The following is a 14,498-nucleotide window of genomic DNA, read 5'->3' on the forward strand; positions in this document are numbered from 1 at the left end:
ACAATGTTTGTAAAATCAGTTTTGAATACCTTGAGGTGTGTAGTTTCTAGAATGGGGTCATTTTTGGGTGGTTTCTATTATGTAAGCCTCACAAATTGACTTCAGACCTGAACTGGTCCTTAAAAAGTGGGTTTTGGAAATGTTCTGAAAAATTTCAAGATTTGCTTCTAAACTTCTAAGCCTTCTAACTTCCCCAAAAAATAAAATGGCATTCACAAAATTATCCAAACATGTAGTAGATGTATGGGAAATGTAAAGTAATAACTATTATATGAGGTATCACTATCTGTTTTAAAAGCAAGTTTGGAAAGTTGCAATTTTTTCCAAATTGTTGGTAAATTTACCACTGTCATGAAGTACAATATGTGAGGAGAAAATAGTCTCAGAATGGCTTGGGTAAGTAAAGTGTTTTAAAGTTATCACAGCATAAAGTGACACATGTCAGATTTGCAAAAATCTGTCTGGTCCTTAAGGTGAAAAATGGCCCGGTCCTTAAGGGGTTAAATAAAGAATTAAAAATAAACAAACTCTCCCTTCTCTAATCCATCCTAAACGCAGCAACCAGGCTCATCTGTCCAACAGTTATTCTGATGCCTCCACCCTGTGTCAGTCATGCCCATACAGTCTAGGATACAGTTCTGCACCCCTACATCTCCTCCCTCATTTCTTTCTACCACCCTACCTGTGCTCTACACTTTGCAAATGATTTACAACTAACATCCACCATAATCCGAACCTCTCACTTCTATCTCCAAGATTTCTTCCGAGCTGCACCTGTTCTCTGGAACATCCTACCCCAAGCAATTAGGTTAACAACCTTCACATTAAAACACATCTTTTTAGGATGGCATATCACATCTCCTAATCTAACTCTACTCCATTCACCTCTTCAACATCATTCTTCTGAACCTGATCCATCATCAGTCACTATCCACCACACCCCAGAAATTCTGAAGCGCTACCGGTATCAGCTGGTCACTGACCAATGGCGTGGTGTGCTGGCTGGTGACGGTCAATTGCCTGGTGTGCTGGGTGGTAAAGACTGCCATTGAGTGCAGGGAGTGCTCTAAGTACACCAGCCCATCTGGTCACCCACTCGCACCTTATTGTCATCTCATTGTTTGAAATCACGTGGCTCTAATTTCACCTACAAATTATCTTCCAATCCTAAAGGTTTACATACTTTTGCCACTCAGACATGTGATACTGGATCATTTTCCTGAGCAAGTAAATGTTAAGTTTAATATTTTTGACTTGTTTGTTTGATTTGGTTATATTTATCTACTTGTAGGACTTAATTAAAAATCTGATGTAGTTTTAGGACAAATGTATTCATTAATATAGAAAATTCACACTTCAGCACTACTGTAGCACTACTATAAGTATGTGCATATGCAAATATTAAAATGCCGATTTAGCTTTTTTTTGTCTCTTATGGAATTTGGAATTAGTAAGAACTTTTCACTCTTTCAGCATGGACCTAAGATGGCTCTGTATTTGTTTGAATTGATGTACAATCACAAGGAAGATTTGACCAAAGAAGACCAAACCATGGGAACCTTACTTATGAGTGCTTTAAAGAAATCCGGTTATAAATGTATTCCTCCAAACGCTCCACTAAAGATGGATCTACTTAAGACTTCCAAAGAGGTCTGAGAACTTAACATTTTTAGTTAGCTGTATGGCTTTGTTACCTTTTTCATTTTGATCAGTAGTACATGTGGTTATATAAAAAGTATAAGTTATGTATTATCTTTTTCACCTTCCTGTACCGAACCATCCATCAATCTCCAGTTGTCACCACACAACCACAACCATGGTTGGTTGTCTGTTTTGGGACCTATATATATGTAAAAAAGAAAATAAAATAAATGAATTGCACATCCAGCTGCTGTGCTTTGATCTCATCCCTGCTACTTTTGCAGAAAACAGCACTTAGTAGTGCATGTGTACTGCCTCCTATGCTACATGCTAAATGAGGCATTAGTGTACATTTTGATCCAAAGGCATAAGCCCTGTGCTATTTTTCTGGCGGGTTGGTGGGGCCCAGTGCTAGGTTTGGCATAGTCAGGCAGCAGGGGTGCTGTTGGCTGCTGGGTCCCGCCGCCTGCCAGATTAATCCCACAGCATTGGTGGTCGCCGTGCAGCGTTGTGCCAATTTTAGAGTAGGACCTTATGCCTTTTGATCAAAATGTACACGAATGCCTCATTTAGCAGGTAGCATAGGAGGCGGTACACATGCGCTATTTAGCGCTGTTTTCTGCAAAAGTAGCAGAGATAAGATCAAAGCATAGCAGCTGGATGTGCGATTCATTTCTTTTCTTTACTTTTTTAATATGTTTTGGGACCTATGTTTCTAGGGACTTGCTTTTTTGACCCAACCTTTTTAATAACATTTTGCCAGTCAGCTGGGGAATCTTAGGCTACTTTCACACTAGCGTTACTATTTTCCGGTATTGAGATCGGTCATAGGGTCTCAATACCGGTTAAAAACGCTTCCATCTTGTCCCCATTCATTGTCAATGGGGACAAAACGTAACTGAACAGAACGGAATGCTCCAAAATGCATTCTGTTCTGATACTGCAGAGCAAACCACAGCATGCACACTGCCATGGCAAAGACCTAGAGGAAAAAAAGACAATGCAGCAGCACCCTGCAAATCAGATAAAGTACAACAATGCCATAGTCACAAAAATTATAGTGCTAATGCTACGCTTATTTATAAAGTGAGATGCTTTTTCCTCTAGGTCTTTGCCATGGCAGCGTGCACCTGCGCACTGAGAGGTGCTGACTAACCCCCTTTTTTTTGCAGATTTACAATGCTGGAGGTGTGGCACTCCGGCTAGTCGCGCACTCCTGATTAGCCTGTCTGCCCCATAGGCTGATTTTAATTACTTTCAGTATAAAGCTGTGGCCTGCTTTCACTACATTCATTGGAAGCCGTCTGGCACAAATAAAAGGTATGGATGGGCTCAGCATGCATGTTGGTACCTGCATCCCTTGTAATGAAGGCCATTATGGCACCAAAAATGATAAAAGGCAGAGTGGATCCAGCATGCATGTGGATCCAACACTCCCTGAATTTTATGGCGGCCATTATGGTGCATAACAGGTAGTATTTAGTGTTAGGATCCGTCTAACAGAGATCGCCTTGATGTCCGGCAGACGGGCTCAGATAGTTTTGTACAAAATGCATTTGCCAGGCATCTCACTTTATCGATAAGCGTAGAATTAGCACTATAATTTTTGTGACTATGGCATTGTTGTACTTTATCTGATTTGCTTTCCATCCTGGGATGTGGAGCAAAACGGATCCGTCATGACCCACGATGCAAATCAATAGGGATGGATCCGTTTTCTATGACACAATCTGACACAATAGAGAACTCCCCCCCCCCCCCCCCCCCCCCCCCATTGACTTTCAATGAAGTTCATGACGGATCCGTCTTGGGTATGTTAAAGTCAACCGGATGCAGCTGGTTGTATTCTCAGTAACAAAAGCGTTTTTGCTGGACCCTGCCGGATCCAGCAAAAACGCTAGTGTGAAAGTAGCCTTAAAGCTGTTTTGTTGTAAATTTGAGAAATGCATTGATATAATTATTACGTAGCAGTTTTACTTATTGCTATTGCTTTGATTTCAAGGATATGTTGTCCTAGCATTCACCATGATTAAAATAAAAATAAAAAAAATTTACCAAATAAAATTTAAATCAGTTTGGATCTAAAACTTAAACTCTCTTCCAGGAACAGAGAAAATGTGAGAAGGAAGAACTTGCAAATAAAGCAGCTTGGAAGAAAACTATTGTAAACAATCAGCAAAAGTAAGAAAATATATATTTATTGAGATGTGTTTTATTTGTCAATCATCTTGTTACTAATTGCTTCTTTACTATGAAATCTAACATTTTGTATTGATTTGAAATCTTTTAGGTTGGATCTGCACAAAGTGTTACATGTCAAAAGTCTGAATGTAGCACCAGTTTAAACATTTGCCGGGGGGAATTTATTATGAATTCTACGCCACATTTTGGTGTATTAATGTCGCACATTTTGTTGCAATGTTTTGTTTTGTTTTGTTTTTCAACAAAATCTGCGACTTTTTGCTGCTCACACCACTTTTACAGAGTGCCGAGAAAAGGGGTCTTTTTCTACGCCAGTTTTTGGTGTGGAAAATTACTTAAATCTATGCCAGCAAGGGAGCTGGCGTAGATTTTAGTATGTTGCACGGCCTGCTGGAGGAAATGCCAACGTTATGTAGAGGCCTGTGCCTCCAGAGCAGCACAGAGGGACTAAGACCAGTGTCTAAATCACTGGTCTTAATAAATATCCTCCTAGTTTCTCATATTACAGTAAAGATGTAAATGACCTGCCTGTTTTAGGCCTTACTGACGAAGCAGTTGTCTTGTTTTTTTCATCATAGACTTGTTTTTTGACAAGTTATAGTTTTTAGTAGTGCCATTTTTAGGTACACATAACTTTCTGATTAACGTTGATTAACTCATTCTGGGAGAGAGATGGTAACAAACAACAGACTGCCACTGAGTTTTTAAGTTTGGCATAACTAACATAATCTTTTTTCTCTCTGTCAGTATGATTACAGCGATAACAAATACAAATAGTTTATATTTTTATGTTTTACTACTTTTGTGCAATAAAATTCCTTTAAAAATAAAAATAAAAAATTATTTTTGTATCACTGCATCCTAAGACGCATGACTTTTTTTCCCCTTTCTATGGAACTGTTTAAATTGATTGCTTGTTGTTAAGTTTTTTTCAGTGGCGACTAAGAATAAATTAGCAATTTTCTTTTTTACGATGTTCACCGTATTGGATAATCTACATGATATTTGTGTAGTGTGGGTTGTTATGGACGTAGCAATACCAAACATAAAGGGGAGATTTTATTTTTTTAATTGAAAAGCATATTTTTTTTACTTTGTTTAACCACTTCATAGTCCCACAAGGGGCCTATAACAAGCAATCTTTTGAGTGCTTCTAAAATACAGCGCACTATCCCTATAGTGCATTGCATTTTAATGTCAGGTGCTGGGGTACACTCAAGGCGGACTCGAGGCTTACACCAGGTCCCAGCCTGCCTATATACACATCGGCACCCCGTAATCGCATTTGCGGGGTGCCAATGGGAGACAGAGGGAGTCCACTCCCTCTGTCACTGCTTACATGAAGCAGGCGTCATTGCCTGTGACATGTAAGCGGTTAAACAGCCTATATTGACACTTTTAGAGTAGGAGCGCAGCTCTCATGTGAGTGCTGAGTCCCTGCACTCTGCTGCATGCAGCCTAAGGCCCCTTAGTAACTGCCATAAAAAGACGTATATATCAGAAATATAGAAAGCAATATATTATTTGTGACTGAAGATTTGAAGCATGTCTTCACTACGCCTCCTCACAGTCCTGTGACAAACTTTAAGACTGTAAAATCCCATCTGCTCAGTCAGTCTTTGGCTGAAGATAGATCAGATCAGCAGATGATTAACCCTTTAATGTCCAGGCCTGAAAAGGCCGTAAGGGGGTTACTAACCACTGTGGGCCTTTCAGGCAGATCACCCCTGCACATCAGACCAGCAAAGGAACTTGTACTTACCTACTACCCATTTCTGGGTTCTGATTTTGCACTCTCCCACTGCCGGTGAAGATATCTGGTCTCCTCGCGTCGGCTTCCATTTTGACATGGATCATGTGGCCAATCCAGATAATGACTGGCTGCAGCCGTGATTTGTCCACCATGCCTCATGTCACTGGGTCTCATGATGACTATCTAGATGTTGATGCAGCGATACCGGAGATCTGCAACCATGGCGTGGGGAGCAAAGGAATCGGAAACCCAGCAGCAGAGATCAGGTAAGTATGATTCCCTCTGCACGACCAGCCACGCTGATGGGGTCTGCAAGAAATGTCCCCAAGGGTGAACATCTCCTTTAATGACCAGACACAGTTTTGTGACTTAGCGCATGTAGTGTTTTAACTGTTGTAAAGAACCAATCAAATCCCTCCTGGCAGCTCTCAGACCTAGCCCATCCCCACCATGTTCCTCTGTATATCCCTGTATTCTGTTGAAGATATAATGTCTCCTCTAAAGGACCAGGAGTGCAGATATATAGAAGGCCACTCCTCCTGAAGAAGCTAACGCGAAACGCGTGTAGAGGGGCACGCCAGCTAGCGATTGCTTATCCTGTTTGACACATACCTGGGCCATCGGGTAAGAGAGGATTAGATTGTGATACCATATTCCTTGGATATGAGTCCAGATACTTGTCATTACTGACTAGTATGAACCTGTTGTGTTCTTTTCACGTACTTGGATTGGTATTAGATAGTATGTATTGTATTATGTGATTCCCGGCTGCATGCGAGGTATGCACCACATTTGGCTGTTAGGACAGTCTGAGAGGATATAGATATATGTTCATATGGTCACGCTTTTCAGATGTTAGTCCATGTCATACATTATATTGCGGTCTCTCAGGATATATGCGAGCTGTTGCTTTTTTGCACTCTATTTTGTTTCACATGTCTGTATGTGTGTACGTTTTTAATGTGAATATAATAAACTTTGATATTTTGGGTATTATGGTACTTGATCATTGTGTTGATAACAGATATATAGAAGGTGATTATATAAACCTTCCATCTCACACTGCCTGTCTGTTCTATCTGTGTGTGCTGACTCAATAGTTTGTTTCTTTGAAATATTCCTGCATGTAAGAGCTAACAGGGGGGAGTGATGACAGAACAGAGAGGGCAGACTGACTCAAGCAGCATTATATAGAATAAGAAGGAATCAAATGGGAAGACAAACCACAAAGTGCACATCAAATTAAACCTGTATATGCAAGCCATATACAGGACACTCTATCTTATTCTTTAATAATGGCCTATCCTGCACTACATATCCAAAAAAAAAAAAATGTTGGACGACCAAAATAATGTCAGGACATGCAGAGCTTTTTTAATAATGTTTTTTAATCAATTTTTTTTATTTCTTTTTAGTTTTATTTGGGGAAACTGCAAAAAAATAAGTCATTTTTCCAAACTGTAGTAACTTATTTTTTAAAGGATAACTGTCGTATATTTTTCGGGAGTATTGGATTGTGGTGATTAATATCACTTTGGTGGCCCTATTTCAACTTTTCACTGTGTATTCAATTACCCCTTAATTCCACATTTTTGTTCCCTGTACTGCCTATTTTTACCTGTGCATAAAATAGGGTTCCTAGGCATGGTCCGTCGATCTGTTGAAGGACTATCTGTTGAAGGACGGAGCACGCAGAAGCAGGCTGCGTGCAAGGTCACATTACTGACAGCCAGGGACTGTAAGTAAATGATTAAAAATGCAATTAAGGTATGGTGGCTCACTCTGTACACAGCTGTGGAAGTGGGTGCTACTAAGTCTGCTATGACTCACCCAGTCATAAAGGGGATTTAAGGTATATGTAAGTAGAAAGACTGAGCACTCGCCAGCTGGACCAAGTGAAGACCAAGAACAAATATATGTAATGTAAGAATAATTTATTAGTGGAAAATTAATAAATAGCCCTGAACTTATAGCAATAAAATATAAAATACAATGCTAATATAAAATGATGTAGTACCCAAATAACGAATTAGAATGTAATAATAACACCTGCATAAATACAATAATATAACATAGACAATGCTAAAAAGAGATAAAAAAGGGCAAATATGGTAATATAAATGATATAAAAAACAATATAAAATGTAGAAGTGGTTTATATATTCGATATGTATTCAGTATATATTCGATGAACCACTACACAGTCCAGTGAAGAAATATGCCAGGTATAATGTCCGATGATAAAAGCGGATAAATGTCCCTGTATTTAAAGAGATAGATTCGCTTGTATAGGAACAAATCAACGTACAGTCTAGGAATAGGAATGCACCTGTTATATGCCGTCTGTTGTGAGTATAACCGTGGCGTCCCACGAGGCTCACTGAATCAGATTAGGCAATACCTGGGTCTAGTCGCTTGCTCAAGGTGATCATGTAGCTCTCAGCATGAGAGATCTCTTGGTAGCTTTTCACCGATCTTGCAAGCCTGGACCTAGTTGGTAATTATCAAGGCGTCTTACTTTGTTCGTATTTGCGCGGTGTCACTGTTCCGGCAAAGTTAGGATCCAATTGTCGGGATGTTGGGGTCTCATAAATGTTCATCAGCTGATGTCCAAAGTGTACAGAAACCAAACGCGTTTCGGGGTCCTTTCCTGGCCCCTTCCTCAGTGGTGGTCTGTAAGAGGGGTTTAATCCTCCTTTTATACCCAACATCCCTTAAAGTAAGATGGAGCGAAAATATGGTAGTGGATCTGGTCATACATAAATCCTGGCATGGAGCAGTCCAGATAATTGTTCTTTTTATACAGAAAAGTGTTGTTTTTGCCATCATTCTAAGTAATCATGTTGTCTGGCATAACTCAACTATAGTCATCACATTGTCTGGCATATTTCGATTTTCAACTCTAATTTCAGCAAATCATGTTGTCTAGCATTTCTCAAGTTTATTATACAATATTTTCATGTGCGTTAGCAATGCGGTTTCTTGCTTTACAAAACGCAGATGCGGTTTTTCCCAATGCATATGCGTTTTGTTGTCCTTTATATATAGGAGTATAAATTATATTATTTTTCGTTTGTTTTACATCATAACATACTATTTGACTAAAAATAAGAATAAAAAATAAAAAGAATATACAATTATAATATACATTTTTATAAAAGATATAAGATATAAAATTTAAAATATAAAATATGTGTTAAAATATGTATATCATTATCTATGAAATATACATATGTGAAGGCACAGACATACATTTTAAATATAATATCACAAACATTTTATTATATTATAAGAAAAAATTTATATATAAAATATGACAATATTTAAGAAGTATTTGAAAAGATTAATACGGACTATCTTAAAACGGTGTTGAAAGCTGTATTTCATGATCCCTATTTATAGCCAATTTGTAACTTGATTGTAGAGTCATCGGAGGGGAGAGTGAAAGAATGGTGGCCGCCCACCAGAGGCCGACCAGAGTGGGTATTGATTCCACCTCTGGGCCACATCGGGAGGGGGGCCACCACCCCCACGGGAATGTGTTATAGAAAGCCGAACAGTTCAGATTCGGCATTCAAGCCCATGGGTATAATTGAGTCGAAATGATATATAAACCGTGTCTCGACGCGGGACATGTGTTTAATGTTGTCCCCTCCTCTCCAATGAGGTCTAACTTTTTCAATACCAGCAAAAGAAAGACAGCTTGGGTCTTGGTCATGGTGCAATTTAAAATGTCTCGACACTGTATGCTTGTCTGATCCACCCCTAATTTTGTAAAAGTGTTCAGAAATTCTTTCTTTTAAAGTTCTTTTTGTGCGTCCTATGTACTGTTTGTTACACGGGCACTGAAGAATATAAATTACATTTTTACTATTACATGTTAAAAAGTCTTGTATTTCATGTTTAAAACCATTGGAGGTGGATATGACATTCGTTGTTTTTTTATTAAAACGTGTCTTTTTACAGTTTGGACAAGTGTTACATCTGAAAAAACCTTTTAAATGGAGCCATCCCTGTAGTGAAGGGTCCGAAATAGGGATGCTAGATTTTACCGTAGGGGCAATTTTTAAACCCAAGTTCGGAGCCTTTGTGTAGATTATAGTTGGTTTACTTGGTAATAATGCTCCAATTGTCTTGTCTTTCTGAATAAAGTGCCAGTGTTTATTTAGAATTTTTTAAATTTTTTTATATTGTGTGTTGAAAGGGAGAACTATGTTTGTGCGTTCTAATCCTGGCATTTTTTCTTTTTCTGTCAGATTATCTTTAGGGGTTTTGTCAAAGAACGTCTGTCTGTCCAATCTTTTGATTTTGTTTAATGATTCTTCAATACATTTTATTGGGTATTTTTTGTCTACAAACTGTGATTTTAAAATCTCTGCTTCTTGTTCAAAGGTTTCATTATGAGTACAGTTCCTTTTTAGACGTCTAAATTGACTACTAGGAATGTTGAGTAGCCACCTAGGTAAATGACAGCTAGAATACAGAATAAAACTGTTTCTAGCTGTCGGTTTTTGGTATGTGGAACACAGTAATCTGTTCTGTTCGACTTTAATGTTGAGATCCAAAAATTCTAGATGCGTCTTACTAATATTGGAGGAGAAGCGAAGATTCAGTTCATTTGTATTAATTTGGTCCAAAAAGGAATTCAATGTGGTTTCACTTCCCCTCCAAATAAAAATCACGTCCTCGATATAGCGATACCATAGCACCAGGTCCGACCCCAGCTTCTGGTCTATATTTAATGTTTCCCACTCAGCCATAAATAAGTTGGCATAGCTGGGGGCGAACCTGGTGCCCATCGCTGTTCCGGTGATTTGTAGGTAGTAGTCCGTATCAAAGAAAAAATAATTGTGTTTTAAAATTAATTCTTCTCCCTCCGCTATAAACTCAATTTGTTCATTATGGAACATTTTACTATTTTTAAGTTGATTTTTCATTGCTAATACCCCTTGTGCATGGTCAATTGATGTATATAGTGTCTGTACATCTAGGGTACCTAGGATCCATTGAGGGTCATATTTTAATTTTTCAATAATATTTACAATTTGTGTTGTATCCTTGATGTAAGACCTAGTATTTTTCACAACCGGTTGAAGTAGGTTGTCTATATACTGAGAGAGGTTTGCCGTTAAGGAGCCAATGCCCGAAATAATAGGGCGGCCCGGTGGGTTAATTAGGTTTTTGTGCACTTTAGGTAAGCAATAAAAAACTGGGAGTCTACATTGTGTATCTAAAATGAATTTAGTTTCGTGATCTGATAGGATTTTATTGTCTGTGCCTTTATTACAGTAATTTTTTTTAATATTTTTAAAATCATCTATGGGGTCTGCATTTAATTTGATGTAGGTCTTCGTATCCGTTAACTGTCTCCTACATTCATTAGTATATGCTTCAGTGTTCATAATTACAATAGCCCCGCCTTTATCGGCGGGGCGTATTGTGATATTTTCCATCGATTGTAGATTTTTTATTGCTTGGACTTCCAAGTTGGAAAGATTAGGTCTCATATTTTTTATTTTTAGTGACCTTAATTCCTGTTCTACATTTTTTCTGAATGTGTTCATTTCAATACTAATTTCTTGTCTAGGGTATTTTAGAGACTTTGGTCTTAAATCTGTATGCCTATATCTCAGGTTGTCCTCTAGGTTTGGGGCAATCGGATTTTTAAGAAAATATTTTTTAAGACATAATTTTCGAATATATTTTTCAATCCCTATATAAATATCAAATTTATTTATTTTTGGGGTAGGGGCAAATTTAAGACCTTTATTCAGAAGTTTAATCTAAGAATCGGTTAGTTTGACATTGCTTAAATTAATTATGGCATCTTGCTCTAATTGTGTTTCCTGTTGTGATTGTGCTCCCTTTCGTTGACTTCTCCGTGTTTTCCTCTTCCTGTTTGATATGTGTGTTTTTTGTGTGTTTTCTGTTGTTGTTTCTCTGGTGACCAATTGTGTTCTTGATATTCGTTGTGTCTCTGGGGTGATGTGTCTCGGTGAATTCTGTGGTCCCAAATTGTGTTCTCCTGTCGGTTCCTCAAATTGTATGGATGTGAACTGGGTGGGGGGGAGTACTGTGACCTGTTCGGTGAGTGTCTGGTGTCTTTGTGATGGTGTCTCTTCCGTGCTCTGTGATGTGGTGGTGTACGGTCTAAAAAATGATCATTCATTAGAGCCTCATATCTATTAGAAGTGGGGATATTAGGCTTCACTTTTATAGTGTCCTGTGTGTGGTGATTTACATTGGTGTTAGTTAATTTTAGATCTTTTGTGTTGGAGTGCGTATCTGGGGATGATACGTTTCTTACAAATTGGGTTTGTGGATGGTAAGTTTTTTTTCTGTCATAATTAATAAATTTATTAAATTTTTTATCTATAATGTCATGTTCTAATTTGTCCATACTTTTGCACAGTCTTTCTTGCCAGACATTATATTCCTCATTGATTGGGAATTTATCTATAATGTCTTTTACTCTAGTAATGTTAATCATAGTTTCCTCCAGTATTTGGGTTCTTGCTGAAATTAGAGTTGAAAATCGAAATATGCCAGACAATGTGATGACTATAGTTGAGTTATGCCAGACAACATGATTACTTAGAATGATGGCAAAAACAACACTTTTCTGTATAAAAAGAACAATTATCTGGACTGCTCCATGCCAGGATTTATGTATGACCAGATCCACTACCATATTTTCGCTCCATCTTACTTTAAGGGATGTTGGGTATAAAAGGAGGATTAAACCTCTCTTACAGACCACCACTGAGGAAGGGGCCAGGAAAGGACCCCGAAACGCGTTTGGTTTCTGTATACTTTGGACATCAGCTGATGAACATTTATGAGACCCCAACATCCCGACAATTGGATCCTAACTTTGCCGGAACAGTGACACCGCGCAAATACGAACAAAGTAAGACGCCTTGATAATTACCAACTAGGTCCAGGCTTGCAAGATCGGTGAAAAGCTACCAAGAGATCTCTCATGCTGAGAGCTACATGATCACCTTGAGCAAGCGACTAGACCCAGGTATTGCCTAATCTGATTCAGTGAGCCTCGTGGGACGCCACGGTTATACTCACAACAGACGGCATATAACAGGTGCATTCCTATTCCTAGACTGTACGTTGATTTGTTCCTATACAAGCGAATCTATCTCTTTAAATACAGGGACATTTATCCGCTTTTATCATCGGACATTATACCTGGCATATTTCTTCACTGGACTGTGTAGTGGTTCATCGAATATATACTGAATACATATCGAATATATAAACCACTTCTACATTTTATATTGTTTTTTATATCATTTATATTACCATATTTGCCCTTTTTTATCTCTTTTTAGCATTGTCTATGTTATATTATTGTATTTATGCAGGTGTTATTATTACATTCTAATTCGTTATTTGGGTACTACATCATTTTATATTAGCATTGTATTTTATATTTTATTGCTATAAGTTCAGGGCTATTTATTAATTTTCCACTAATAAATTATTCTTACATTACATATATTTGTTCTTGGTCTTCACTTGGTCCAGCTGGCGAGTGCTCAGTCTTTCTACTTACATATACAGTAAATGATTAAAGCCAGGTCCTCCCCAGCAGCTGATAACAGTGCCTGGGCTGTGTGCACTTCTCCCTGTCCCTGCGCTTGGCAGACGCTCCCTCACTCAGCAGAGCTGGAGAAGGCAGAGTTCAATCAGCGCAGACCAGGGAAGGGAGATCTGCCATCTGCTCAGTGTATAAATGAAAGCAACATGTGGTAAGAGGACCCCTTTGTGCTGCACGAGATTAACCCGCTTTGATCGGATTGAGTTCCTCTAGAGCGCTATATAAGGACTTAGTAACATAACATAACATAACCCTTTAGGGTGGAGGGCTCTGGTTACTGACATCTTTTGGGGGGCTATTGTTACTGGCTAGTGAGGGCAGGTGGGATTAGCCTTAGGGTGAGGGCAGTGGCAGCCATCTTAACTGAATAGTGAAATTGCAGTTTTATGCAGACTGGTTACTACGGGCTGAATCTTATTAAATATGGGTTAAGTCAGTCTAATAGTAACTGATTCTGGAATATCATGTTATTAGTAACTACATACAGTACAGACCAAAAGTTTGGACACACCTTCTCATTCAAAGAGTTTTCTTTATTTTCATGACTATGAAAATTGTAGATTCACACTGACGGCATCAAAACTATGAATTAACACATGTGGAATTATATACATAACAAATAAGTGTGAAACAACTGAAAATATGCAATATTCTAGGTTCTTCAAAGTAGCCACCTTTTGCTTTGATTACTGCTTTGCACACTCTTGTCATTCCCTTGATGAGCTTCAAGAGGTAGTCCCCTGAAATGGTTTTCACTTCACAGGTGTGCCCTGTCAGGTTTAATAAGTGGGATTTCTTGCCTTATAAATGGGGTTGGGACCATCAGTGGCGTTGAGAAGTCAGGTGGATACACAGCTGATAGTCCTACTGAATAGACTGTTAGAATTTGTATTATGGCAAGAAAAAAGCAGCTAAGTAAAGAAAAACGAGTGGCCATCATTACTTTAAGAAATGAAGGTCAGTCAGTCAGCCAAAATTTGGGAAAACTTTGAAAGTAAGGGCTATTTGACCGTAAAGGAGAGTGATGGGGTGCTGGCCTGGCCTCCACAGTCACCGGACCTGAACCCAATCGAGATGGTTTGGGGTGAGCTGGACCGCAGAGTGAAGGTAAAAGGGTCAACAAGTGCTAAGCATCTCTGGGAACTCCTTCAAGACTGTTGGAAGACCATTTCAGGGGACTACCTCTTGAAGCTCATCAAGAGAATGCCAAGGGTGTGCAAAGCAGTAATCAAAGCAAAAGGTGGCTACTTTGAAGAACCTAGAATATGACATATTTTCAGTTGTTTC

The 14,498-nt window shown here is 38.6% G+C and overlaps 1 protein-coding gene across 2 annotated transcripts in view; it reads left to right on the forward strand.

Annotated features, from left to right (window-relative positions):
* LYST (lysosomal trafficking regulator) overlaps positions 1–14,498 on the forward strand; it is a 736,927-nt gene that overhangs the window by 458,415 nt on the left and 264,014 nt on the right. For both annotated transcript variants that reach the window (XM_040429442.1, XM_040429443.1), the window contains 2 exons: positions 1,474–1,650; positions 3,746–3,822. In XM_040429442.1, the coding sequence (XP_040285376.1) occupies positions 1,474–1,650; positions 3,746–3,822 (254 nt within the window). The remainder of the gene's footprint in view (positions 1–1,473; positions 1,651–3,745; positions 3,823–14,498) is intronic.

This window comes from Bufo bufo, chromosome 4, assembly GCF_905171765.1.
Source record: "Bufo bufo chromosome 4, aBufBuf1.1, whole genome shotgun sequence".
Classification (NCBI taxonomy): domain Eukaryota; kingdom Metazoa; phylum Chordata; class Amphibia; order Anura; family Bufonidae; genus Bufo; species Bufo bufo.